General features: G+C 39.8%; 1 protein-coding gene across 3 annotated transcripts in view; it reads right to left on the minus strand.

Moving 5' to 3' along the window:
* Positions 1-1,243: 1,243 nt before the first annotated feature.
* VTI1A (vesicle transport through interaction with t-SNAREs 1A) overlaps positions 1,244-26,791 on the minus strand; it is a 356,160-nt gene continuing 330,612 nt past the window's right edge. For 2 of the 3 annotated variants that reach the window (XM_074959348.1, XM_074959347.1), the window contains one exon: positions 15,803-26,316. In XM_074959348.1, the coding sequence (XP_074815449.1) occupies positions 26,223-26,316 (94 nt within the window). In that variant the 3' untranslated portion in view covers positions 15,803-26,222. Of the gene's footprint in view, positions 1,284-15,802; positions 26,317-26,791 lie in introns of those variants that run through there. The other variant, XM_074959349.1, reaches the window with a different exon arrangement.

The following is a 26,791-nucleotide window of genomic DNA, read 5'->3' on the forward strand; positions in this document are numbered from 1 at the left end:
CTCAACTGACAGAAGAGAATAAATATCTCACAAATTAACTTAACCTAAACAAAAAGAAAAGGAGTACTTGTGGCATCTTAGAGACTAACCAATTTAATTTGAGCATAAGCTTTCGTGAGCTACAGCTCACTTCATCGGATGTGACCTAAACAGTGGGTGTCATTCCCTCATGCTACCTGTTTGTGGAATTCATGGGTGATAAAAGAATATAAATATATGGAACCCCTCCAAAATTAGTTGAAACCAAGTACAAGTAGTCAACTAAAATTACAGAAAATAGGAAAGTTTTGAGATTCCTACATCTGCAAAATCTGTCAGAAATTCCTCCTCCTCTTAGGAGGTTGAGGAGTTAGACCTCAGTTTAGATTGTTAGCTCTTAGTGCAGAGTTTGTCTTTGTTCTTTGTTTGTAGAGCACTTCACACAATGGGGTCCTGACCCATAACTAGGGCTCGTGGGCACCACTGCAATACAAATAATAACATAACAAGTTAGGGATCAATCCTGCAAATTCTTAAGTACATGCATTACTTTGTATCCAAGTAATCACAGTGAACTCATTCTTAGTTTCTGAGAACCTTCTGACTTCATTACACACACACACACACACACACACACACACACACAGAGTTACCATTACCCTCTGCAAAATGCCCTGAAGGTTTGCAGGACAAAATTTGGATGCCATAGCACCAATGTAAGAATCCCTCTTGCTTAAGTAATTCATATAAATGTCTTCTGAGCTGAGATGCCTTCTGATCATCAGGAAACGCACGTATGCAACTTCTTAAATATATTATCATCATGGTCTGTAGAAGCTGTCCTTTATCAGCTACATAGAGATGGCAGTTTACAGCAGAACTCAGATGTTGCTTTTCTTCTTTCTGCTTCCTGAGACAAATCCAGATTCTCTATAGGTGGACGTGGAATTCAGACTATTTCATTCTAAGCAAGTCAATGGACCAGATTTTAAATGAAAATATTTTCCAGTAACAGCAAAACTACCTTAGCTTTAATACGTGCATCCTTACAAGCAATGTAATATTGGGTAAAGACCCAAAGAATGATTCCAGACTCTCCAACTCAGATTTAACTTTTTCTTGATTTTCAGTAATGGATTGTAATTCACTATGAAAAATTTCAACAGATCCTTCTATTTTTGCTGTCTTTGGAGCAAGGGCATCCATCTCTCTCTCACTAATCTTTATGATGCTTAATGAGATGCTCCAAATCAAGTTTATCAAGTTCCAAATTTCTTAGTCAAGGTATAGTCAAGGTTCCGATTCTAGAGAAAACAACACAAAAATAATAACAATAATGATAATAAGTAAATAAAAAGATTTTGGGGTCCATTCAAAAGCATCTGGCAGTCTGAATTTGGCCTGCGGTCCGCCTATTGACTACCCCTGCTTTAAAGAAACATCAGACCTCTTCCCTTCTGAATAGATTTCCTAAACAGGAGCCCGATGCTGCAACCATTGTCCACGCTGAGTGGTACTTACCAATGTAAATATGAAACTACTCATGTGAGTAAATGCTACTCAAAATGAACAAAAATTGAAGAACTGGGTCTGATGATAGGTTGGGCGCAATGAAGATAGGAAGATGTACCTAACATTGCAGTCTTTTCCCCATCTTTTTTGTTATAGAGTTTAAGTCTGGGGTTTTCAAAAGCATTCGGCCTTGCCCTAACTCTCCTCCCACTGAGGACAACAGGACTGACGTCAATGGGAGCAGAGCTAAGCCAATACTGAGTGCATTTTAAAATCTTACCCTAAATAGTTATCCAAGGTTTCCTGCTGCTGGACTGTCTTAGTCACCTTTTTTCTGATGGAGCCAGTCAATATTTCCACAGATTCCCCCAACAGAATGAAAGAAGACCAAATATAAAAGCAAATGTCTTATACCTCCTGGGAAGTGACTTCCCTCTCGCACCAATAAGGCAGTTATAGTTATTTATACTGCAGTGCTTCCTTCCCCACCTGATGATCAAAGAAAGAAAACAGAGGAGACAAATACCAAAATCAAGCCTTGGAGTGTGGAGGAAGGAGAAAAATGGAATCCAAAAAAGAACACAAGAGTCCACTGACAAGAAAAAAATGAGAAGGAAAAATGGTTGTGGACATCTCTGAGGAAAGTTATCTGAACACAGAAATATAGTCTGGGACCAGAGAATGGCAATATTAATCTAAAAGAAATCTTAGAAGCTGGAGAGAAGAACTCTAACAAATAAATGTGAGTCACTCACCCTTCATTAACTTGTTATGAAACAGCACAAAACCTTGCATAATTTCTTCTGGAAGAGGATCTTACATCACCTCTCTCTAATTTTTGTCCTCCATCTTATGAGGTCCATCTTCAACTACTGACACTTCTGTTGTATCAACCAGGCAAGGTACTAACAAGCTTAACAGGACTTGATTTTCAAAGTGGAGACCTCTTTACCAAGCTGCTGCTGCACCCTCTGTAGTTCTCTCCCCGCCTCTCAACTCCTCCCCCCTCCTTCCTGTTTCCTGTCCTTTCAGACTCCCAACAGCCAGTGCTCCCAATTCTAATGATTACAAGCAACATCTAAACACCACAACTTCCGATGAGCTTGGTTGTCTCCCAGAAAACTCCCCTCCCTTGCCAACAAGGAAATATGAAATTCAACAACAAATGGCAAGACATAAAGATGAGCTGTCTCCATATACAGCTCCATGTTAGAGGTCTAGTGGACAGCATCAAGGGAGAAATGACTCTATCAGGTATCAATGCTCCAAATCCACAAAGCCATGATGAATCCACTTTCCTTCGACCAGAAACTACAATGTGTTGCAAAATTAGCGAAACTCACTGATGCCCTTGCTGTATACAACATCCTCTTAAGAAAGAGCAGAGTTTTGGATGTTGTGGATTTGATCAATTGGCTATACATCTATATGCTTTGCAGACAACACCAAGTAAATAAAGTGGCTGCTACAAGTATACACTTCTCCAAGGCCTCATCTATACATTATATTATTTGCCACAGTCAGAAGGCAAGTGAGAGGAAAGGACTGTGAGTCAAGACTCTTGAGCTCTGCTCCCAATTCCACCACTGACTCCTTAAGAACAGGAGTACTTGTGGCACCGAAATTTATTAGAGCATAAGCTTTTCTGGTCTACAGCCCACTTCACTGGATGCATAGAATGGAACATATAGTAAGAAGATATATATATCCATACAGAGAATGAGGAAGTTGCCATACAAACTGTGAGAGGCTAATTAATTAAGATGAGCTATTATCAGCAGGAGAAAAAAACTTTTGTAGTGATAATCAAGATGGCCCATTTAGACAGCTGACAAGAAGGTGCGAGGATACGTAACATGGGGAAATAGATTGTAAGACCTTGGACAAGATGCTTAGGCCCACATTTTCAAAAAAGGCTTCTAATTCTGGGTGCCTCCATTTTGGGATGTCCTGCTTTAGAAGCCTACAGCCTGGGCCCTGAGGAGTCTCATCTCCAACTGAAGTAATTGGGAGATGCAAACACTCAGCACATCTGATAATCAGATGCTATATTTCTTCCATTGGTCACCCAAAAATGTGGCAACTCTGGAAAATTTGACCTTCTACTTCTCCATGGCAGAGTGTATCCATCTGCAACATGGGATCAACGAAACTATATGTTGCAGAGGTGGACATAATAAATTAATAATGCCCATTCAATGCTTTGAGATCCCCAGATGGGAGGTGCTGCATAAGGAGAAATTATTGTTTTGTTTTTTTGGGGGGGGGGGGGGGACCTCTACAGAAAGGAAGCTGAATGAAATTCTGAGTATTGAGCAATTCTTGTGGATTTCTGGGAGCTCAAGTATTTTGGGGTATAAAATATATATATGGGTATAAAAATGGTTAAAGAAGCCACCATGTAACTCACCTTCACCTGCCTTCCATTTCTAAGGGTACATTTAACATTCACAGTCTTTTATACTACTAAGTGAAATCAGAACAAAATATGGTAATTAATCCATTGTGAATTCAAGGATTCAGGTTTGAGCAGCAGATGGGAAAAGTTGTGGATCATAACCCCATGCAATATTTGACAGAATATCAGTCAAATATAGTTCACACATCTTCATGTTTCTGTCAGTCCCTCTTATCTAAAGTTAATTTAAAGTGACAAGAACTACATTAGTACTTTTCAAAGGGTAACGCAAACTTTAGAATATTCGCCTCAAATCAATATCCAGTCAGACTCCTAAATGGTCAAACTGGCAAGTGTCTGCCAGTGATTTCACTCTGTTTTTATGTTAAATTTGTCATCTGTTGCAGGGGTTTAAAGCTCAGATTTTAAACAACTCAGATCATATGTGCTTTAAAGGCGATTATACCTGTTTATTCTGCATCTCTCTCTCTCTCTCACACACACACACACACACACACACACACACACAGAGGCAGTAGCTCCTCAACAGAGACCCCATTGTGCTAAGATCCCTGCTAGTACATAGTCAGAGGCAGTCTCTGTTCCAAGCAGCTTACAATCTAAATAGACAAGGCAGACAGGGAATGGCGGATAAAGAGAGACACAGAGACGTGAAAGCACACAGATCTTACAGCAGCTGGGTTTTCTTACTCCCAGTCCAGTGGCCCACACTGTCAGTGTTGTTCTACTGAAAAGCAGGTGGACTACAGAAATGGAGGTTTCATCATGCATCCGATGAAGTGAGCTGTAGCTCACAAAAGCTTATGCTCTAATAAATTTGTTAGTCTCTAAGGTGCCACAAGTCCTCCTTTTCTTTTTACAGAAATGGAGAGGCCCCTTCTTCTTTATACATGGATCCTAAACACATAGAACAGCATGCATTGAATTTGTATGTGCGTGTATTTTGGCACCATACTATCAAAAAGGCCATTATTGGGGTGTGGGCTCAGAGCAATTAACAAACACACACTTCTGCTCTTATTACTGAATTAATTAGTTGTTTGTGCTGCTGCTCCTTATTTTCACATCACCGAATAAGACAGCATGCTCTGTATGGCAATTCAGAAATGATGCCCAGGTCATGGGTTAGACCAGGGGTTCTCAAACTGGGGGTCGGGACCCTTCAGGAGGTAGCAAGATTATTACATGGGGGGTCGCAAGCTGTCAGCCTCCACCCCAAATCCTGCTTTGCATCCAGCATTTATAATGGTGTTAAATATATAAAAAAGTGTTTTTAATTTATAAGGGGGGTCATACTCAGAGGCTTGCTATGTGAAAGGGGTCACCCATACAAAAGTTTGAGAACTACTGGGTTAGAATATCCTTGGCATTAAGATGCCCCCCAAAACTCCTAAGGGTTGAGGGATGGCGTGAGTTGAGCCCATAATAAGAATACTATGGGTGAAAGTCAAAGGTGATGTGTAAGGTGGTGTAAATTAAAGGTGACTCTCACAATGTTGACACCCCTGTTGGTCCCCAAAATGAAACATAAAAACTTAACTAACCATAACCAAACCACAAAGAGACAGAGATGTCATGCAGTTCACTAGGGATTAGACCATTGCTATTATCTGGAAGGTACTCAGATATTACCATGATGGTGACGGAGTAAAACAGACAGACAGACACAAAGCGAACACTCCATATCTCATCTTTCAAAACTTGTCCTCAAAGGAAACCTGCACAAGACCTTCAAAAGGTGAACCTGGGAACTCAAATTCATAACTCTGTTAGACATCAGAAACCATGGACTTAACAGTTTTTAACTGGTTTTATGGCTCATTTCACAATTTGTAACACACCACACTGCCTGCGACCCTTTATTGCCCGTTTCAAATGACTGCCTCCAACATGCCTTACCCCGTCTGCTTAACAATCTATCCCAAGTCCCAACTTGTATTTAGCTTAGACACTCTGTTTCCTTCCCCAGCTCTGAAGAAGAGCTCTGTGTAGCTCGAAAGTTTCTACCTTCCACCAACAGATAGTTGGTCTAATAAAGAATATTACCTCACCTACCTTGTCTCTCAGACAGATAGACAAACCAAACAGATTCTAAACTGATGCAACTTACTCATCTAGGAGATGGACGAAAGAGTAGCAGGCAAAGCAACTAAATCAGAAGGGTGTCAGAAGGAGTTAGTTGAAATAGACCTCACGCATTCCTATCCCTTCCCCCGCCCACCACCCTCACAACACCTCAGCATTACATCAGTTTACACTCCATTACACCCACTCGCCAATCTGCAAAGTACACATCAACTCTGGATAAATGCCATAGTCAGTCCTTCTGGGGTGCAACTCCATTGTACAAGGTATGCACAAATTCTGGAGAACAATTACACTGATCCAAGAGCTTAAGCCTATGGAATTTGCCAGATCTTATTGCATAAATACCTGAAAGAGGACCAGAAAGACACGGGGAAGAATCTATTCAAACAGAGGAGTAACAAGAAAACAAAGGCACACCCTTAGGAAGGGTGAAATTCTATTTTCTTAACTTTGGGGAGGAACAAAGCTTTGAGTAGTTTCTACACCCGCCCCCCTTTCCCAGGAGTAGAACTCACCAAACTAGTTTGGGTTAAATTAATCCCTGTTGAAACTCCATTGACTTCAATGGGGGTGAATTTGACCGTAGTGGTATCTCAGGATATAAATGGGGTTAGATACTTCACTATGGGGATTGTGCAGTGATTTACACTAATCACTAAACTGAGGGCGGAGAATGTATGCAGTGTAGCCATGTCGGTCTCAGGATATTAGAGACTAAGGGCGGAGAAGACATTTTCCACCCAGATCGTGACAACTGAGACAAGGCTAAGGGAAGGAAGAGTTACCAAAAGAAACTACACCATTTGCTCAAGAAATTCCCTGAAAAAGCACAAGAACAAATCCGCAGAGACACACCCCTGGAACCCCGACTAGGGGTATTCTATCTGCTACCCAAGATCCATAAACCTGGAAATCCTGGATGCCACATCATCTCAGGCATTGACACACTGACAGCAGGATTGTCTGGCTATGTAGACTCCCTCCTCAGGCCCTATGCTCCCAGCACTCTCAGCAATCTTCGAGACACCACTGACTTCCTGAGGAAACTACAGTCCATCGGTGATCTTCCTGAAAACACCATCCTAGCCACTATGGATGTAGAAGCCCTCTACACCAACATTCCACACAAAGATGGACTACAAGCCGTCATGAATAGTATACCCAAAATATCATGGCAAACCTGGTGGCTGAACTTTGTGACTTTGTCCTCACCCATAACTATTTCACATTTGGGGACAACGTATACCTTCAAATCAGCGGCACTGCTATGGGTACCCGCATGGCCCCACAGTATGCCAACGTTTTTATGGCTCACTTAGAACAACGCTTCCTCAGCTCTTGTCCCCTAATGCCCCTACTCTACACTTGTGCTACATTGATGACATCTTTATCATCTGGACCCATGGAAAAGAAGCCCTTGAGGAATTCCACCATGATTTCAACAATTTCCATCCCACCATCAACCCCAGCCTGGACCAGTCCACACAAAGGTTCCACTTCCTGGACACTACGGTGCTAATAAGCGATGGTCACATAAACACCACCCTATACTGGAAACCTACTGACTTCTATGCCTACCTACATGCCTCCAGAGACCACACCACACGATCCATTGTCTACAGCCAAGCTCTACGATACAACTGCATTTGCTCCAACCCCTCAGATAGAGACAAACACCTACAAGATCTCTATCAAGCGTTCTTACAACTACAGTACCCACCTGCTGAAGTGAAGAAACAGAGCCAGAAGAGTACCCAGAAGTTACCTACTACAGGACAGGCCCAACAAAGAAAATAACAGAACGCCACTAGCCATCACCTTCAGCCCCCAACTAAAACCTCTCCAACGCATCATCAAGGATCTACAACCTATCCTGATGACCCATCACTCTCACAGATCTTGGGAGACAGGCCAGTCCTTGCTTACAGACAGCCCCCCAATCTGAAGCAAATACTCACCAGCAACCACACACCACAAAACAGAACCACTAACCCAGGAACCTATCCGTGCAACAAAGCCCGTTGCCAACTGTGTCCACATATCTGTTCAGGGGACACCATCATAGGGCCTAATCACATCAGCCACACTATCAGAGGCTCGTTCACCTGCACATCTACCAATGTGATATATGCCATCATGTGCCAGCAATGCCCCTCTGCTGTGTACATTGGCCAAACTGGACAGTCTCTACGTAAAAGAATAAATGGACACAAATCAGACATCAAGAATTATAACATTCAAAAACCAGTCAGAGAACACTTCAATCTCTTTGGTCACTCGATTACAGACCTAAAAGTGGCAATTCTTCAACAAAAGAAGTGGTAGAAATTATTGTTTTTTTCTCTGATTTCATGTATACTATATATATTTTCCAATAGACACTGGGCTTTTGTAGAGTTATGCATTAAATGGGTATTATGAAAAATATTGAAGAAAGAAAGGCAATCATTTTTCTGAGTTATCTACACTAAGATGTGTAAGAGACATGGTAAAAACCAAACTTTTTTTCTGCTCATTTTTCAAATATTTTAAGAACAAGAACAAAAACCACAGCACAAGAAAAAGATACAGTTCTGGGCAGATTGACACCTTTCACTGAATAAAGTAACAGAGGAATCAGACTCAGATACACAGAAGATGAGTTTCCCACCAGACACTTTTGAAAATCTTGATTAAACTCCAGACTTTGAAAATAATGGGCAAAATGTGGAACTTCCACCCAATCTGTATTTGATCCAACTTTCTACCGCTAGAATGTCTCTCGTTTGAATGTCTTGAAGCATTTTTAAAACATCATAAAATTAGTGTCATAAAAACCATATGCGGTAGGTAACCTCCGTTATGGTCCCCAGTTTGTGTGTGGCAGAGTGCAGAACGGAACCCCAGGAATCCCGACTCCCAGTCACTCTAACCATACTGCCTCCTACACAAGTGGAGGAATTCACTTGAAACATGTTTGCTTTATATTTATTTGTAATGTTTAAGTCTACATAGTCAATTATTTGGGATCTTATACAGTTTTTAAATCTTTGTTTTAAGTGACAAAGCTTTTCAGTTCACTTGTCTCTGTTTAAAAACAATAAACAACTTAAAAGAAGGGAAGATCAGAGGATTAAATAAATTAATGAGAGAGAAAGATGCTTAAAAGTCTTTCAAAGTATTTTTCTTGCAATACTAAAATGTAGATTTTTTTTTTTTTTTATTAGCAAACATGAGTTCACAAGTCAAATTAGCACCAGATTTGGATCTGGAGATTTAAGGTTCAAACCAATCTCTATATAAAATAAACAAACCAAACTTGATTTTCTTACATCAACATTTACCTTTAGGCGGATGGTGGCATTGCTCCTACGTTAATATTTCACGTGACGTGTGCACTTTGGATTTGAAACATTCAAAGGCAGTGGGGGCAGCAGGACTGCTGAACCAAGAGGATCCCTAACTAGTGAAATGTACTTTTTGTGTGCAGTCCATAAAACTGTGAAGAGCTCAGATTTTGAAACTGGTGGCCAGTGTGTGCGTGGATTTCACAAGAGGATAGGAACGCAGAGAGAGAGATAGAAGTAAGGGTATTTTCCACTTTATGCATCCAATGAAGTGAGCTGTAGCTCACAAAGGCTTATGCTCAAATAAATGGGTTAGTCTCTAAGGTGCCATAAGTCCTCCTTTTCTTTTTGCGAATACAGACTAACACGGCTGCTACTCTGAAAGAAGTAAGGGCATTCTCCTGGGTGCAGAAGTAAAATAGTGCAACTTGCATCGGTTTGGCATTCCATGCCAGTGTAATTCATACAGAGAAGGCAAGGTGGGGCTGGAGAGGAAAAGGAACAATAAACTGTAAGGCTGCTCCACCACACATCCTTCCTTACAATCTGACTTGCCTGCAACATCCCTTCAGCATGTCACACTTGTATTCCACATTCACTGAATGCCAACGTGCAAGTTACAGCATTTTACAGCTAGCAACGGTTTCCCACTCACACCCTATGTGTGACATACAACAGCATTTAAATCCCCGGTGAATTTGTCCCAGAGACTTCATGGGAGGTGGACATGCTTACAACTGTTCTGAATTGGGATGTGAGTGCACAGACTCAGCTTGACACTCCTCTCACTGACGCTTACGTTGACTTCACCGGAGTTACTCCTGACTGACACTCGTGGGAGAGGAGAATGAGACCATCAGGACTTTAGCTTGCAGGCCACAGCAGGGAAGTGAGCACTGCACTCTTCAACAGATGACCGACACATGCGCCAGAGCTCGATGATATCATTGGTATTTCAAGGCCAGACTCCAGATTACGTATGGATAACCCCATTCTCCTCTAAAAGAGCCCTGGGACTGGGTGAGAGAGTTGGCACAAAGGCACTTGAGTCTCCAGGTATGTCTACACTATGGGCGAGGGGTGTGATTCCCAGCTTGCATACACACGCTTGTGCCCACTCGCACTGAGCTAGCATGCTAAAAATAGGAGGGTAGCCACAGTAGTACAGTCAGCAACAGCATATGCTGGCTACCCCGAGTATGGGCCCACAGAGTTCAGGCATGTTTGCACTGGGGGCAGCTGGCCTGTGCGGCTGCTGCACACGCTACGCCACTATTCTTCGCGTGTTAGTTCAGACAAGAGCTAGCACACCTATGTCTACCTGAGCTGGGAATCATACCCCTAGCTCATAGCATAGCCACTGCCTTAATTACTCTTTCCTTGGTCACGGGTGGGGCTTGAACTCATGACCTTCAGCACTAAAAGCAGAAACTTCTACCACTTTAACTGGAGCAGTAATTGCATTAGCCAGTAGCTGTAATAGGCTCCTCCCCTCTTAAGACCACCCGTCACTAGAAAAGGACAAAGACACATATGGTGCTAGTGTGGGTTACAGAAGAAGAGGATTGAAAATCTCATGGAAACGGCTCTGCTCCGCAGAGTTCTAGGCTGATTTCTCAAGCAAGAAGGTTCAGCCCAACATCCAAACTTTTAAACACCAAACCCTCCACATCATTGGGTGGCGCTAGAGTGTTTTAAATCAAGAGACCAGAGAGTTGAAACAAACAGTGAAGATAAGTTTTTCGCAATATTTTTAGTAGCACGTGGCATTTTAGTGACCCAAAAATCTGTAATTTTTTCCCCACCTGAATTAAAAAAATAATTCCTCTTCAATATTTTGGGAATGCATGTAAAGATGTTTAAACTAAATTCTGACTCTACACACACACACACACAGATATGCTATTAAAATACTTTTATCCCATTGAAGACATTTGATACTTATTAAAATATTATTGCTCTAAGGCATATTTTGATTTTCTGTCTCAGATTGTGTGGAGAGCCTTGCTACTGAGATACTAACAAAGAAACCTTAATCTTAAAAAAAAAAAGAAAAAAGCCCACATGAAAGATAATATGTTCCCCATTAGTACTGGTATCATTTCCCCTGGGACTACTTGTTTCCAAATATAGCAAAAGTTTAAAAATAAAAGCCCATTTTCACTAAAAGCAACACCACAGGGTACTTCTAAACTTTTTTTTTTTTTTTTTTTGCATTCAAAACAGCTAGTGTGATACTTCATTAAGCAGTTATCAAGTGGCTGTTTTACTTCAAAAAATGTATTTACAGTTTCAAGATCTATGCTAAGGAGAAGACAATCAACCATACCGCATGTATCAAAACAGTTAGCCAAATCTAGTAGGCATGCCCTAACAATGCTTTTAAAATTGGAAAAAGCTACACTTTCCCCCCACCCCTTCAGATGAAAGCATTTGGGGAAGCTGGAGAGTAATCATGTGCAATTTTAAAATGATTGAAACCTTTTAGAAACTTGTATATGTATTTGATGTTTTGTCTTGGTTTTTTTTACATTTGATGTGTGTGTTTTTACTTTGGTTTTTCGAGTCTCAGTTTACAGCACCTTGTTTTAGTCGGACAGACCTTGCTGAGAGCTGGAGATTCAAGTGTTACCTTGGATAGGAAAAAAAAAAATCAATGACACTGCACAGCTGAAATTTGAGCTCCTTTTTGTTGCAAAACTGTTAGTTTAGATGAGTAATTTATTTTTTATTGAAGGTAATTAAAGTCCATTTGAACTGATCCTTGTAGCGTGCAATAAGGCTCTTTAGTCAGGGGAAAGGAAAACAATTACTGTACATAAGGCTGATTAAGTAGCATGGAAGCATAAGACAATCCCAGATTCACAGCCCCATCTAGTTCATTTAGGACTGGAGTTTAAAAACACACTAACCACCTCCAGAGGAGCGAGATGTTTAAAATAGACACAAGATTCGTGAAATGGCATATACTATTCATTTTCCTCTGGATGTTGTTTGTTTATTTATTCTGTGTTAGCAACATTTATGTATTAATATTTAGGAAAAATATTTTCTGTATTATTAGAAACACACACTTCTAAAGCATCTATCACCGCAGTATTTGTGGTCTCTATATAACAATTACATAAACGACAATTCACAGAGTACATGAAATATATTTAAAAGAACAAAACCAAACCTGTGGAGAAATGCAAAGGTTAAGGAACTGCTGAGTTAGGAGAGAAGTTGTGTGGCATTAGAGAAAGAATCCAGATCAAGGGAATAATCTTTTAATAGCAAAATACATTCAGCAGTTCCTTTGTTTCATACAGGACAGTAGACATTAGGAAAGGGACCCAACCCCAGGAATGTAGTAACCCAAACCCCATTAAACATGCATGGAGAGGATTTTCAGCCTGCTGTGCAGGGAGTTACATATCCAAGCTCTGTTAACAGCAGTAACTGTGCATCTAATTTCCTGTGCGTTGTGCTGAAAATTCACCCCACAGATTTTAGCTCCATGTCATATCACGCACCAGCCATTGTTTTATTTATATTTGTGGGGGGCGGGGTGAGCTGTAAAAATGAAGCCTGGAAACAATCCCTCTACTTTTTCCTGAGTGTCATAATGCACAGAAGGGCTACACAAAGGAATGGGCACCCAGGATGCCTATGGATAAAGTAGGAAAGTATTAACTGAAAAAAGGAGGAGTAAAAACAAGAAGTGCTAAAATTTGAGGGCAATACCATGAAACTTGTTCTAAACCTAGACTCTGTGGGACTGGCATTGTCCACGTCATGCACTGGCAGAGGCCTCCTTGTAGACAGATTTCTTTAGATCCCGGTTTTAATCTTTAACGCCCTCAGTGGGGAAGGCGTAGGTAGTTCAGAGAAAAGCTCTCCTTTTGTGACCCACAGAGACAACTGCAACTCCCCAGGAATGCTGCAGGATGTTCTCAGTGGATGGTCTTTGACTGAGGAACTCCTTACTAGCAGAGATCAGAATGAGTGAGAGCTTGGCAGTTTTCACATCACAATGAAGAAGGTTTCCTAAAATACCAGAAGCTGAAGAATCATTGAAAGAAACTAACCCACCTAACCACCCTCCTGAAGTTAAAGTGGTTGCATATAAGAATGGGGAGGATCCATTACGGACAAACCCATGGAGAGCCTGTAATTATGCCTAGGTGTTTCAGTGAATGGTGGACTAGAAATATCTAAGACGATGATCATAAGGAGATAGGGAGGGAGGGAAGTTTTCAGAAGAAGGGAAGTCTGGGTATGAGTGGAAGGTTATCCATATTGTGGCTGTAATCTTGGGAGGTGCTGAGTGCCCTTAACTGCCACTGAAGTCAAAAGGAGTCCCAGGTACTCAGAACCTTTGAGGCCCAGGCCCTAAAGGAGCCGGTTTTGCCAGTTCCACTCTCATGCTTCCCTTCTAGGGAAAGAGCAAAATGCCACACTCCTTTTGCTGCCATACTAGCAGGACGAGAATTTAAAACCATCTCTCCGTCTGTACACAGGAGTGAAGGCAGAAAGCCAAAATGGAGACTACCTTCCATGGACGCATTGAAGAATTGTTGCAGATCATGAATGTCGTTTACCATAAGGCTCCAGAAGGTATTTCCAGCAGAAACATCCCTTATGATGAAGAAGGCTCTTTATTTATTGTAATGTAGCTGTAGGTGCATGAGATAATCATCCATATACGTGAGATAACCATCCATATACATAAATACATACTTGAATATCCAAGCTACCATCACATCTGTCCATGAAACCAAAGAGTCCCACCTCCTTCACCAAATTCCCATATCTTTCCTTCCCAAACTACACCCTCAGCCAGCCTGCTCTCCAAACACCAGAGATGGTGATGGTGGGGAAGAAACCAAGATGGTCTTTGCACTGTGCCCAGAAGGCTAGGCTGTAAATGATTCACTAATAGATAAGGTTCTCCAGGGAACACATAATCTGATAAATTTCTTCCCTATGTAAATTCTATAATAGCATAAATTCCAGTGGGGAGCATGTGCTTGCTCTTTGTAAAAGCAGCGAGGCGGGGGTGGGGGGAAAGGATGTATCTGTGGCCAAATTTAGTTTCTTCACCTTGGTTTTTCCAAACCATTGTGAAGCACGAGCAACCCAAGTAAGAGATACACGAGCCTTTTTTGATTTTTGAAACTGGTTCACATCAAATGGACCTATTTCTCGAGTCACAAGAAAATTCTAGTCACATGGCTCCATCCTCCAGGTATACCTGGCATTTTATTGTGTGGAACACATCAAAAGAGTTTGGGTCCCTTGTAAAAGTTTTTAAAGGGAAAAATCACTGAAGAGCAGTATAACTTTTTTTTATTATTATTCAAAACTAGAACCAATATTCTGGATTCTCACACTTTGGTGTGGACTCAGAGAGAGCTGTGCTTTGCTGTATGGTACAGCAGAAAATACAGACCCAGTATAATTAGAATTGCAGCCGTGGCCTGTGGGATCTAGCGATTTGGACATATTTTATTTAACCAGCTTAGTAAAAGGTAATATTCAGCAGCTGTGATCTATAGCAGAATTACAATTTTCAGGGTCAAGGAGGGATTTTGATATTAGGAGGTTGGGCAGAATTGCTGTAAAAATCTCATGAGCTGTCGTTAAAAATAAATGAGAAAATAGGTTATCCAAGAGTCATTGTAAGGGAAAAATCAATAGGTAGTGTCTATTCACTTGGGCTATCAAAATCCTTGAAATTTGAACAAAAGTTTCACGTTTAGTGTGCTGTAGGTTTTGAAATGTAAGTGGTGAACGCTCAGTGGGTACAAATTCATTGTGCTGTGCATTCAAACAAGAGGAAAACCTTCTGAAGTTTTGGAGTTCCCTATGAAGATAGTACCGTATCTTGGTCACTAAATTAGACACGTTGCAGTGAAACTTCAGAAGCAATTTTAGCTAATTGATGACAAATGCACTCTTGAAAATATATATTACATTTCCTTATCTCACCCTGGTTCTCTGGGGTCCCTCCTTCCTCTGGTTTACAACTGAAGCAGAAAAGGGTTGGAGTCCTGGAACCTTGACAACTTTAAACAAGCCCCAATTTGCCTACTGAGAAGCCATCAATGATAAAGGTTGGAAATGAACATTTTTGATAACCTTGCTGTACACATAATTCATGTGGAAAAGGAGGATCATTCTCATTCAGAAACAATTAATTTCCCCCCCGACACAATGGTTCAAAGCAACCTCAGCCTTTTAAATATGAATAAGCATAAGTTTAGAATATGCAACTATTAGCTATTCCAACATCCACAAACGATAAAGTGGGGTCTTTGTTTAAATGTCCATGGAACTTCTGAATTTAAAAGTGTCACAGTCACAGATGAGGAGTATGTGCAATTCTGGAGATTTCTATTGGCTCCAACTGAATCAGAGAGGGTAAACGAGACATGTAGTAATAACAACACTTTATAGTAAGCTTTTGGAATGCAATATTTTATTTGATTCGCCAAGCAATATACTCTACAAGTCCAATTAATGTTTAGTTCAAGATAGATGATGCAAATGCATTACCTGTACACACAGTATGTAAATGAATTAGCGGACAATATGCAATGGAAATGGACATCCAAAAATAAATTAGCTCACCGAAGTGCAGCATTGCCCTGAAACTAAACAGATTCCTTTGACATTCAATCTGCAAAAGCCTGATGATGATTTGCAAAATGTTGTTTTGATACTGGAGGGAGCATGTGAAATGGAAAAGAACTGAACTTGTCACTGTCATCTGAATCCATCCAGTGCGGAACAAAGGGGTATTTAACTAAAATATGAACCTGACATGCTAACACTGCATTACTTTCTCAGGTTTACAAAGTAAAAATTTTTAAACTGCATTTTTAAACTTTGAGCATTTCTTATGACACCCGCAGCCTAAGTGATCCAGATAATGTAATCTAACCATCATTAGAAACCATGAAATTACAATTCCTCCGGGATGGATATTTATCTCTCTGTTACATACAGAAAGGCGATTAATTAGTAGCTCTTTCAGTGTTTCACATTACTGTGTACTAGGGCTGATTAAAATCTAACTACAGAACCGCTATAATAGCTAACAAATAAATTGAGGAAAGTTTAGCTGGGGCAAGGAAAAGAACCTTAAAAAGAAAACTTTTTTTTTTTAAAGTATATCCTTTTAGAAGTAGAGCACTTCAAAGCCAAACCATAGGCTTCCTCTAACTTCCATTGTACACTGAAATAATTACAGTTATACCATTTTACAGCAACCTTGACATTTGTGTCAAATAATTTTGAAGGTGGTAACATTAACAAAATAGACATTAAAGTTATAGGCATTATACAGCTTACATACAGAATGTGACATATGAAGTATTGGTTCAAATTACTTACTCTGAAGTGTAAATCAAAGTGCTTGGCCATCCTGGGTGTATGTGCGTGTGTACTACTCACACATACTGTATAGAATACACATACACTATCGACCAAAATCATATCTCTTGTTCACCATCACTGACTTGAATGGAATTACACAAAGGCATGTAAATTTGGCCTGTGCGCATGTGTGTATTTCCAAGGGTTTCACACATGACAAACAAATTTGGGTACCTTAAATTCCGGGTGAATTAACTTACACACCTTAGAGGTGCATGATTTTCAAAAGGCACTTTCTGAAAATATTGAAGGTGTTTGTAGTCAGGCAGCTCAAGAATTGATGAATCTAAGATCACCAGTGGCTTTTGAAAATCTGTCCATATTTTAGATATACACACACACCCACACATGGTCTGGAGGAGCAGTGTGATAAAACTTTAAAAGAAAATCCAAACCTGTCTGGGGAAACAGTGGACTTTTTTTTTTTTTAACTTGGACCAGGGAAACAAAAGGTTGGATTGGCTAATGTGAACCCAGAAGTCCCATTCAAAAAAAATCCCCAATCTGCCTCAGCAAATGCTTCTGAATTTTATATCAGAACAGATCACACCCAGCTGTATTGCTCATGCACTCTGTTTTGTGGTGGGTAAATGCAGCGGAATTACTAGAGAGACCTTTAAAACAAAGTGTAAAAAAGGGGAAAGGACACCTTATCTTCTGTTCCCAATCCCAAATAATGGAACCAATAATTCCTAACCCTCTCTATTGGGGCATGTATTGTGTATATACTGCTCTCTTCTGGCTGCCTATACAAATTTTAATATGCAAAATATTATTAAAAAGTGAAATAAAAGGCTGCGTAAACTGAGGGTAATGGAGTCATCTTCATGGCCTTGTAGCTAAAATGTGACCCTCACTCTACTCTTTCATAATTCACCTCCAACACAAGTAAACAGGAACTCCTTCAATATTTCATTATGTTTTCCTATATACCTAGCACAGCTTTAGGGTGCCTGGAGTTGATGTTTGGTGGCAGGAGCATGGCACCTCATATTTATCAAGCTGGAGATAAACAGAGCTGTGGATTAAAGGCAAGTACAAGACAAACAGTACAAGGTAAACAATACTGTTAATACAAATGACTTTGTGCACTTAGCTATTTTTTACCTTAACCAATAGCTGAATTTCATATTCTTAGCAGATGTAGCAAGGACAGCTAAAATAAGTACAGAAGATTTCAGAAAAGCACACATGCTCACACTCGCAACTACCAGTGTAAGATCCAAATTGTTGACGCCATCATTCACAGTGTATTTTGGGGGAGTTCTCTGGCCTGTGTTATACAGGAGGTCAGACTACATGATCACAATAGTCCCTTCTGGTCTTGGAACCTATGAAAATAACTTTCAGCGGATCTGGTTTCCTCTATTGCAGCGGCAAGAGGAAGGACAATTTAAGCGATAGTCCAAAATTTAGAATTTATCTACAGACCAGATCATGAAAATCCTTACTCTGTTTTGCCCAGTCAAAACTCCCCCTGATCTTAATGGGAGAAAGTACGTCAAGGTTTGGCTCTATCAAAAGAGGAACAAACAACTGAACCGTTCCCGTGCTAATTTGTCACATTCTCTATTTTATGTCTCTTCTTTAATGGGAATATTATCCAATCCAAAGGATTAACATAATACCTACTTATAGTGCCACTTAGGCCCTATTTTGACATCTTCACTGGGATTTAAGTGGTACAAGGGGTTTGTGCTGAGGTTCTCTGCATAGAGAAAGAATTTTACCCTAAGTGTGGGACCTGGTATTTTCAGGGCAGGAGTAGAGTTCTGATGCCATGTGTGTGAGAAACACTAGTGTGCTTCCTTTGCTAGAACAGAGGAAAAACAACCTTCTGCCTGGTGCAGAGATACCTGTGACAATTAATTCTTGAGTTTCCAGAGAGGCTCTAAGAAACTGCAGGCAGAGCAGACAAGTTTCAAGCCATGTATCAAAACACTTCAAGACAGAGGAAACAACATACAAGCTCAGAAAGAACATCTATCTTTGAGTCTCCAGATCTTGTCAATACAAAAAACGCTGTTAAAAATCAGTAGAACGGAATCCATTAGGCTTTTACCAATTCTTGTTTGATATTTATTTCAAGCATGACCATCCTGTGTGTAATAAGGTAGAATATATACACTTTGCACTTACTCAGCACGTTTCATCCAAGGATCCCAAAGCACTTTACAAACACATTAAGCTTCAGAATACCCCTGTGAGGTAGGTGAGTACTATAACAACAGATGGATAAACTGAGGCAAAGAGTAGGCTTTGTGACTTGCCCATGGTCACACAATATGTCAGTAGCAGACTCAGAACTAGAATGTCAGAACCTCCCTCAGCACTAGCAGTCCATCCCGTATACAGGTCAGGTAGATCATAATCCAAATTTTCAAAAGTGTCCATTAATTTTGGCTGCCCGACCTGAGATACCTAGACCCTGATTTTCAGAGGTGCTGAGAAGCCGCAGTGCAACCTAAGGTAATGGGTACAAGACAAGTGTTCATCTTTAGAAATCAGGTCCATGGAATCTCAAGGCAGGTACTCTGAACCCAAAATCAGAAGGCATTCCTGAAAATGTGGATGACCGGGTCCAACCATCTGACTTCCCGAAGGTAGGTTCTTTTAGGATATTTCTGAAAAAAAGGACCTAACTGGTTTTTATGGGATTTACCCTTCCCCCATAGAGAGTTCTGCTTTTCCACTGCAGTGAATGGTCTTCCCTTGCTTATGGCACCATTTCTTGTTTTAACCTTCCCATTTTATGGCATTCACCAGAGTAAATACTGCTAATATAAATATTGCTAAGTAAAATAAAGGAGTTCAACTCTGAAGAGATGCACAGGTGCAGAGAGAGGTACAAAGTTTTCATGGGCACACCCTTCTCGGCATTTACATCACCTGATCACATGCTGTGCCCCAGTTGGGTATTGAAGGTGCACTTGAGTGGGAGACACCCACATTCAAAAGGAGCCTTTGTTCTCTCTTGGAGCACTCTGAACTTGTTGCATACACCCTTTACCTGGCTGTTAGGTGAGACTATAATTATCTCAGTAATATATGGCTGATTCTCCACTGCCAACACCTCACATAACCAGGTATACTTGTGAGTGTCCTATGCTACCAGATCAGAATCGTGACATTTTACAATCACTTAGAGGTGCGAGGCAATAGAGTGTCATACTGATGTGTGTGTGTGTGGACAGTATCTAGCACAGCAGAGTTCAATCCCTCAAATGGGGCTTCTACAGGCTCTCTCAGTACAAAGAATCCATAGAAATAAATAAATACAGGCAACAAATACAGCCGGAGTGCATTTGTGCTGCTATTACGTTGTTCGCTGTGGTGACAGTCATAGAGTTTAATTAATCCATTCAGCAGTCATAGTAACTTTTACTACACAATAGGGTGATTGAACAGGTGAAGGGGCTGAATGGCGGAAGCCAACAAAATAGCAAGGGCTTGTACTTGGGCCAAAGCAAAGGTAGCTACAATGGCACTCAGAACACCATTGACATGCAGAAGCAGGGCTTATCATGTGAACATCTTGCGTACAAGAAAGCAGTGAAAACCCCCTTCTCCCCCGTACAATTTTTAGCTGGGCTTTTTGAAATTGTTATGAAGACACTTTTTATTTTAAATATATAAACCTTCCCCTTCCTAGCATCCCTGTATTGTAGAGTGGGTATCCAGCTAGTCATGGAGGGTCGTAAGTACCTGAATCTCTTGGAATGAGAAAGCGAAGGTTACAAAAATCTGGCTAGAACTCATGCTATCCCACGTAGGATCTCAGAATTAAACTAAGTAAATCTCCATAGAGCTGAAAACAGGAAGAGATGGGTGGTGAAGGGGAACCTCCTGTTGATGACATGGGAGTTCACATTTGCGGTTTACATTGCAGTAGAGGCCATATCAGCACAATGGCTTTACAGTCAGAGGTTTAGACAAAATTATAGGTGCTCTGGGCAAAATGGACTATCACAAAGGTTTCCAGAGATGCCCCTCCACCTGTGGATACTTTTTTGGTCAGGCAATATGACATTGACTTTGATTCCTAAGCAGTTTTTCAAACAGAAAAAGGTAATGCTGTGTGTGTGTGAGAGACAGAGAGAGAGAGAGCAGCACAGATTGAGAGTTGACCGCTCTCTCTGGATCTGTCCCCTATTCAGCTCATCTGGGAAGAGATGGAGATAGAAGCAGCGGATCCCAACATTGCTGAGCTCTTATGGCCATACCTCCAGGAAAAGTCCAAGGAAATATCAGTGGACTTTCTTGAGCAACAGATCAATACAGTGCTTCATATCAGCCAAGCTGTTATTCATGCCAAAGGCAGTTGTTTGGATGAAGGGAATGACTGAGTGCACAAGTTCACTGTATCACAGTATATAGTTTTTTCCCCCCTGTAGATGCCTTAATTATTTATGTGTGACAAATAAAATACATCACTTCAGGATGATAAAGTGGTTCTCCCTCAACGTGCATGTTTGTTTCCTGCTATATTTAGTCTAAGCGTGTGCATATGTGTTACATATGCACATATGTCACATAAGTTTATATTCACATGAACACAAATGGAGAGTCCTTTGAACAGAACCAAAGATGCCTATTGGTGGTGGAACAGATACAGCTCTTTAGGGCTTGTAATGATGACCAAAAGCCAGTGACTTGGTGGTAAAATATTCATCTGGTGTTTCCCTAGCCTCATGTGACTACGGAGATGACAATTATTATCTGAGTTAGTGCAAAGTGCCAGACTAACTTCACTAGAATGGCTTTACTGGGTGATATCTCACGATGCACCACCACTTCTTATATCACCATCTCTGTGACAACACCTGGACAGGGATGCACTTCAAATTGGTTAGTCTCTAAGGTGCCACAAGTACTCCTTTTCTTTTTGCGAATACAGACTAACACGGCTGTTACTCTGAAACCTGTCAAATACTATACCGTATCTCTAACCACACTGTGCATTCAAATGTATAGAATAAGAAGAGAACAAAGATGGGTTATTATTAACCAAAGAAAGCATAACATGTATTTTGCTTTTGACTATTTCAGTGATAGATTTTACCATCCTGAAATTATACATATATTTATAAAGTTTGAATTTTCTTCCTACCATAATAGGATTATTTACCATCAAAAACTGAAACTACACACACAAATAAAAATAAATATTTTTCCTATAAAAAGTAACACTAACTTTTAGCTTCTTGAACCCAAATTCTTCAAACTACATATTCCATAAAAAATCTCCAAGCAGATTATAGGCTGTTGACAGGCTAGAATCGCAACTATGTAAGTCATGACCACAGTCAACAATTTCCTTATTGGTAATTCCTGTATAGCTCCTTCCCCCAAAGAAAGTCCTATCCAGATTTTGAAATTTGAATGGTGCATTTCAAAACAAAAAAAAGGACAAGAATTATTTGTATTTGGGTGTGTACAAAAAGTGGTTAATTTGTGATTATGTCAAAAAAAAGTGGACATAAATATTTATGATTGGAAATTTCATTATTTAAAATTATTCTATAGATTTGCTAGTAACTCCAAGATGAACTGCCTGCTGCACAGGTTGCAAATTAAGTACAATTATTTTTCTCTTCTGCACTTGAATATAACTCACAGCTAAAGTCATTTAAAGGGGTTAACATCAACCTTAATTAAATATTAAAGTGTGCCTGTACCTGCTGCTATTGTTGCCCTTAGAATAAGATATAACCTATTTTTGACAAGTTTTCATCTTTCTCTGTGGAAGACGCTACATGAAACCAAATCAGTGGCAAAGAGGAGGGTAATGAATAATCTATTTCATATTCCAACAGTACCCAGAGCTCCGAGTGGAAAAATATTCAGTCAGATGATAGCATGAGGCTGCTGAGGTACCACATGACGCAGCTAATGTTTAAATAATAATAATAATAAAAAAGCGATAAACAAATCATTAGCCCTTAACAGTTGTTTAATGCAATTTGTTAATGAACGTAATGGTGGGGACTAATAATGAAAGAAAATAAAAACGTCTAAATAGGCGCCAAGTTGCCAGTGATGCTCAATTATTTCCTTGTCAAGTTTTTATGATTTAATGAGCTCCTCTGGGACTGACGGCTGTCAGTCAGTCGTGACTTTTTGACACCATTACAACTTCAAATACAGCAGCAGGCAGGCTGTTTTCCTCGGATTTGAAATACTGAAATGATCTGACAGGTTTAAAGAAAAGATGTGCAAAAAAAAAAAAAAGAGAGAGAGAGAGAGAGAGTGTTGCTATTTCTTTCTTTCTTTCTCTTTCCTTTTTTTTTTTTCTATGGGGCACACAATCTCTGGATGCTGTTTGGTAATGAAAACCCAATCACAGAGGTCATTATCTGATGAGGGTTTTTTTGGAACTGGCAGGTTTTTTCCCCCTTTATTTCTTTACTTAATGATAACCCTCAATGGGTTTGCCCCGCATGGGATGGTCAGAGCCGCACAATTTTGTTCACCATTAATTTCAGCCTTTGAAGCTCAGTGCTCTGAAGCAGCAGCAAAGAAAACCCCCCACCAAGCTGGCTCCAAAATAAGACAATCCAGCCTGCCTTAAACAGAATAGCAAATGGCCTTCCATCCCAGAGATGGGAACTGACGTCAGTCATGCTACATTTTCTGATATTTTTCCCAAAACGTATAGCATTTAAAACTCTTTAAAACTTAAGCGTCTTTAATTAAATTGCTTTTGATTTTGGATCAGCATAGACTTAGTTTATTGATTCCACTAGTGGAACTGTTTAGTGAGTATGAATTTTACTCCCAGCAGCATGCATGTGTTTTAATTTGTCATTTTCGACTAAGACTTGAAACATTAAGAATGTTTTAGTCTCTGAGATTTACATTTGTAAGTACTTAGATTCACACATAGATCCACTAAAGACGTGACAAAAGTGGTTCAGGGGAAGTCTGAACCTGGCGGGGGGAAGGTGTTACTCTACCGGTGGGTATTTTGCTTCTCATGTATTATAGCACCAACCCACTGTGCAGCTGACTAGTTCCAACTACGCTCTTAATCCAAGTCACAAAATGTCCACAGAAATAAACGTGCTCAACCTGTTCATTTCCAGAGCAGGTGAAAATGTAAAAACGACCAATGGGACCATATTTTGAGGACCATAACATACTGATCCCAAGACACTTGTGCATTCGTTTATATTTACATCGTTAAGCAGGTGTCGGGGCCGTATGAATGAGACGGTGGCATGAAAAGTGCAGTGAGTCACGCTAATCCGGAGTAAAGCTAGTCTGGTATTTTCTTCGTCCCTTGTTCCTTTCCCAATGGGGATAACTGATGAGATCCCAAACTCCAAATTTATATGGAGGCTGTGGGATCCAATTACCACTGAGCATTTTTGGTGATACCAGCAGGTGCCTAAGTGGAGTGCGCAGCCCAGTCGCAGGCCTCATTTAAGTAGCTTTGAACAGATTCCCCCCACAATAATCACTGAAACAATACCACGTGTCAGAGGAGCAGCCATGTTAGTCTGTATCCGCAAAAAGAACAGGAGGACTTGTGGCACCTTAGACACTAACAAATTTATTTGAGCATAAGCTTTCGTGGGCTACAGCTCACTTCATCAATACCAGGAATGTCCAGTAAGTGGAAGGAGATTAATATTTGCTTCTTGTTTGTTTTAGATTTACAGTAGTTTGTCATTCAGATAAAAGATTTATGGAAATATGCACCTCCCACCTCCTTGAATAAATACCCATTAATGCTGGCCAGTTTTCCCCTTCACCCCCTGTCCATGTCCCACGTCACATGAACTTAGTTTCACACCATTACTAGAAGATAAAGGCTGAAGTTCTCCTCACACAGCACTAAATGATTTATCTGACTACATGCATGCTCTAACCGGTTTCAATAAGTACTATTTCTCTGGTGAATCCTTCCATTGTTCATAACGTTACTGTGCTTTGACAGGCTTATTTATGTTGGTAAAATCAAGGGTGTTTCAACCAAGTTATTTGTTTCTATGTAGAAAAGACAGTCAACATGTTTCGGGCCAAATTCTGCTCTCAGCTGTTTGAGCAGGGATAACATGGGAATCAAGGGTGTCTTCACAGATATGTCCAAAGGCAGAATCTCTAAGTTTCCAAAGGCACAAAAGGAAGTTAGGAGCTCTACTCCCATTAACTTCCAAAGGGGTTGGGTACCTAAACTGCCCTTTGTTCCTTTGAAAATCTCCTCCTAAAATATTTTATGGCTTAGGTTCAAGGGCTCACAAACTCTCTAGATTCGTAAAATTTGTAATGGATTACATATAATGAGTTAAAATGTGATCATGCAAAATCTTTTACTGCATTACCAGAAAACTACCTTTGCTAGAGCTATGAACATGTTTATAAACAAAAGGAACTAGATGCCTCTGCCAAAGAGACAAAGCCAACAGTATGGAAACACACATCCCATTTACACACTAATCTCCTATTAGATGAAGCTTTTATACAATATATCAGTGAACAACATTTGTTAGTATAAATTAACATTTTCACACTTTCTATTTAAAAAGTCAGTGATAAGTTTGAATTCAATTCATTAAAAATGTTTTCTGCACATGAACTCATTTTCATACCCATACTTAAAATCCTTAATTCTGTTTGCATTTAATGTAATCCTATTGTATTTGTTACTGAAATATTGATCTAGGTTCTCTCTGCAGCTGGAAAATAACAGATAAGTATTTTTACACATCTTTAAAATAGACTACTGGTTGTTTTTTTTACCAGAATATATCTTAGCATTGGAACAATGCAAAGCTGATTCAATACTATGTGCCATGGTCACTATTAAACGTTGGGCAAGTAATGCACATATCATAGTTGGGACTTGGTGCAAATGGAAATGTTTCTAATAGTAAAGAAAGTTGATGTGCAAAATTGTGTCAGATAAAGTAGTAGGTTCACATCAGGTATTAAACACCTTCTGACATGAGGTGATGTCTTTTTTAAAATTAACTACTTAACATTTATTATGGACACTTATGAACAGGAATGGCTCACATGGGACAGGTTCACTTTCTACATCATTTGGTTTCTGCTTTACTCATATTCTTTGATGTCACAGAAGATCAGATACTGCTAGATATTTATATACCCAACACAAGACAAGAAAAGAAAAGTGTGGAGACACTTCCCCCTGCCCCAAACTCTTGCAACTTACAAATGAATCACCTGGTGTGAAATTTGACACACATTAATTCTCCTTAGTTATGTTTTTTATATTAAAAGCCATATACGAAGATTCCAAAAACATTCATTTTAAGGAAAAAAAACAAGGGAAAAAATGAATCCACATACAATCAATAATACAAGATATTTTTACGCTACTTGCACCTGAGTTGAACAGCGGCAAAGACAGGGAGATTCTGTCAGTGCAAGAGAGTGATTCATGTGACCACTTTGTCTTAATTACTCAGAACAAGCAGTTTGTTGCTGTTTAGTGAAGAACCAAGATATCAGTGTCTCTTGACAGAAAAATAAATAGCCATCAGGATGGTGAAGAAGATGATGATTGCCAAGATAACTATCAAAATCCGGTTTTGGATGATCCTGAAAAAAACAGAAAAGAAAAAGAAAAAATACAGTAAAATGAAAGAATATTTGTAAAACAATAAAAAGGTGGACCTACCTCAATCACGTATTTGGAGATAAAACATTTGCCCACAACTTCAGCGAAGCACCTATAAAGACTACTGCATATTCTGTAATGCTTTTATTTTTCCCTCTCAAGTTCTAATGTTTCTAAGTATTTCCTGATGCAGCTGTTAGAACCAGTTCTTAATCTAAACAAATTAATAATTTGATCACACAGCATGTTACAATTCACTTTTAACTTGTTTAAACAATTAAATAATAAATCGTGATATAATCCAAGCAGGGCAGGGTGGTCTGTAATAAAAAATACACTAATGACTCTTAAACCAATATGTAACCTTTGCGATGTTTCTTTCTCTCTCTCTCTCTCTCTCTCGTTTCCTGAACAATTTGCTTATTTTCAGGGGATTTTGCCATTAAGGTACAAGAT

Source organism: Natator depressus, chromosome 7, assembly GCF_965152275.1.
Source record: "Natator depressus isolate rNatDep1 chromosome 7, rNatDep2.hap1, whole genome shotgun sequence".
Taxonomy (NCBI): Eukaryota; Metazoa; Chordata; order Testudines; family Cheloniidae; genus Natator; species Natator depressus.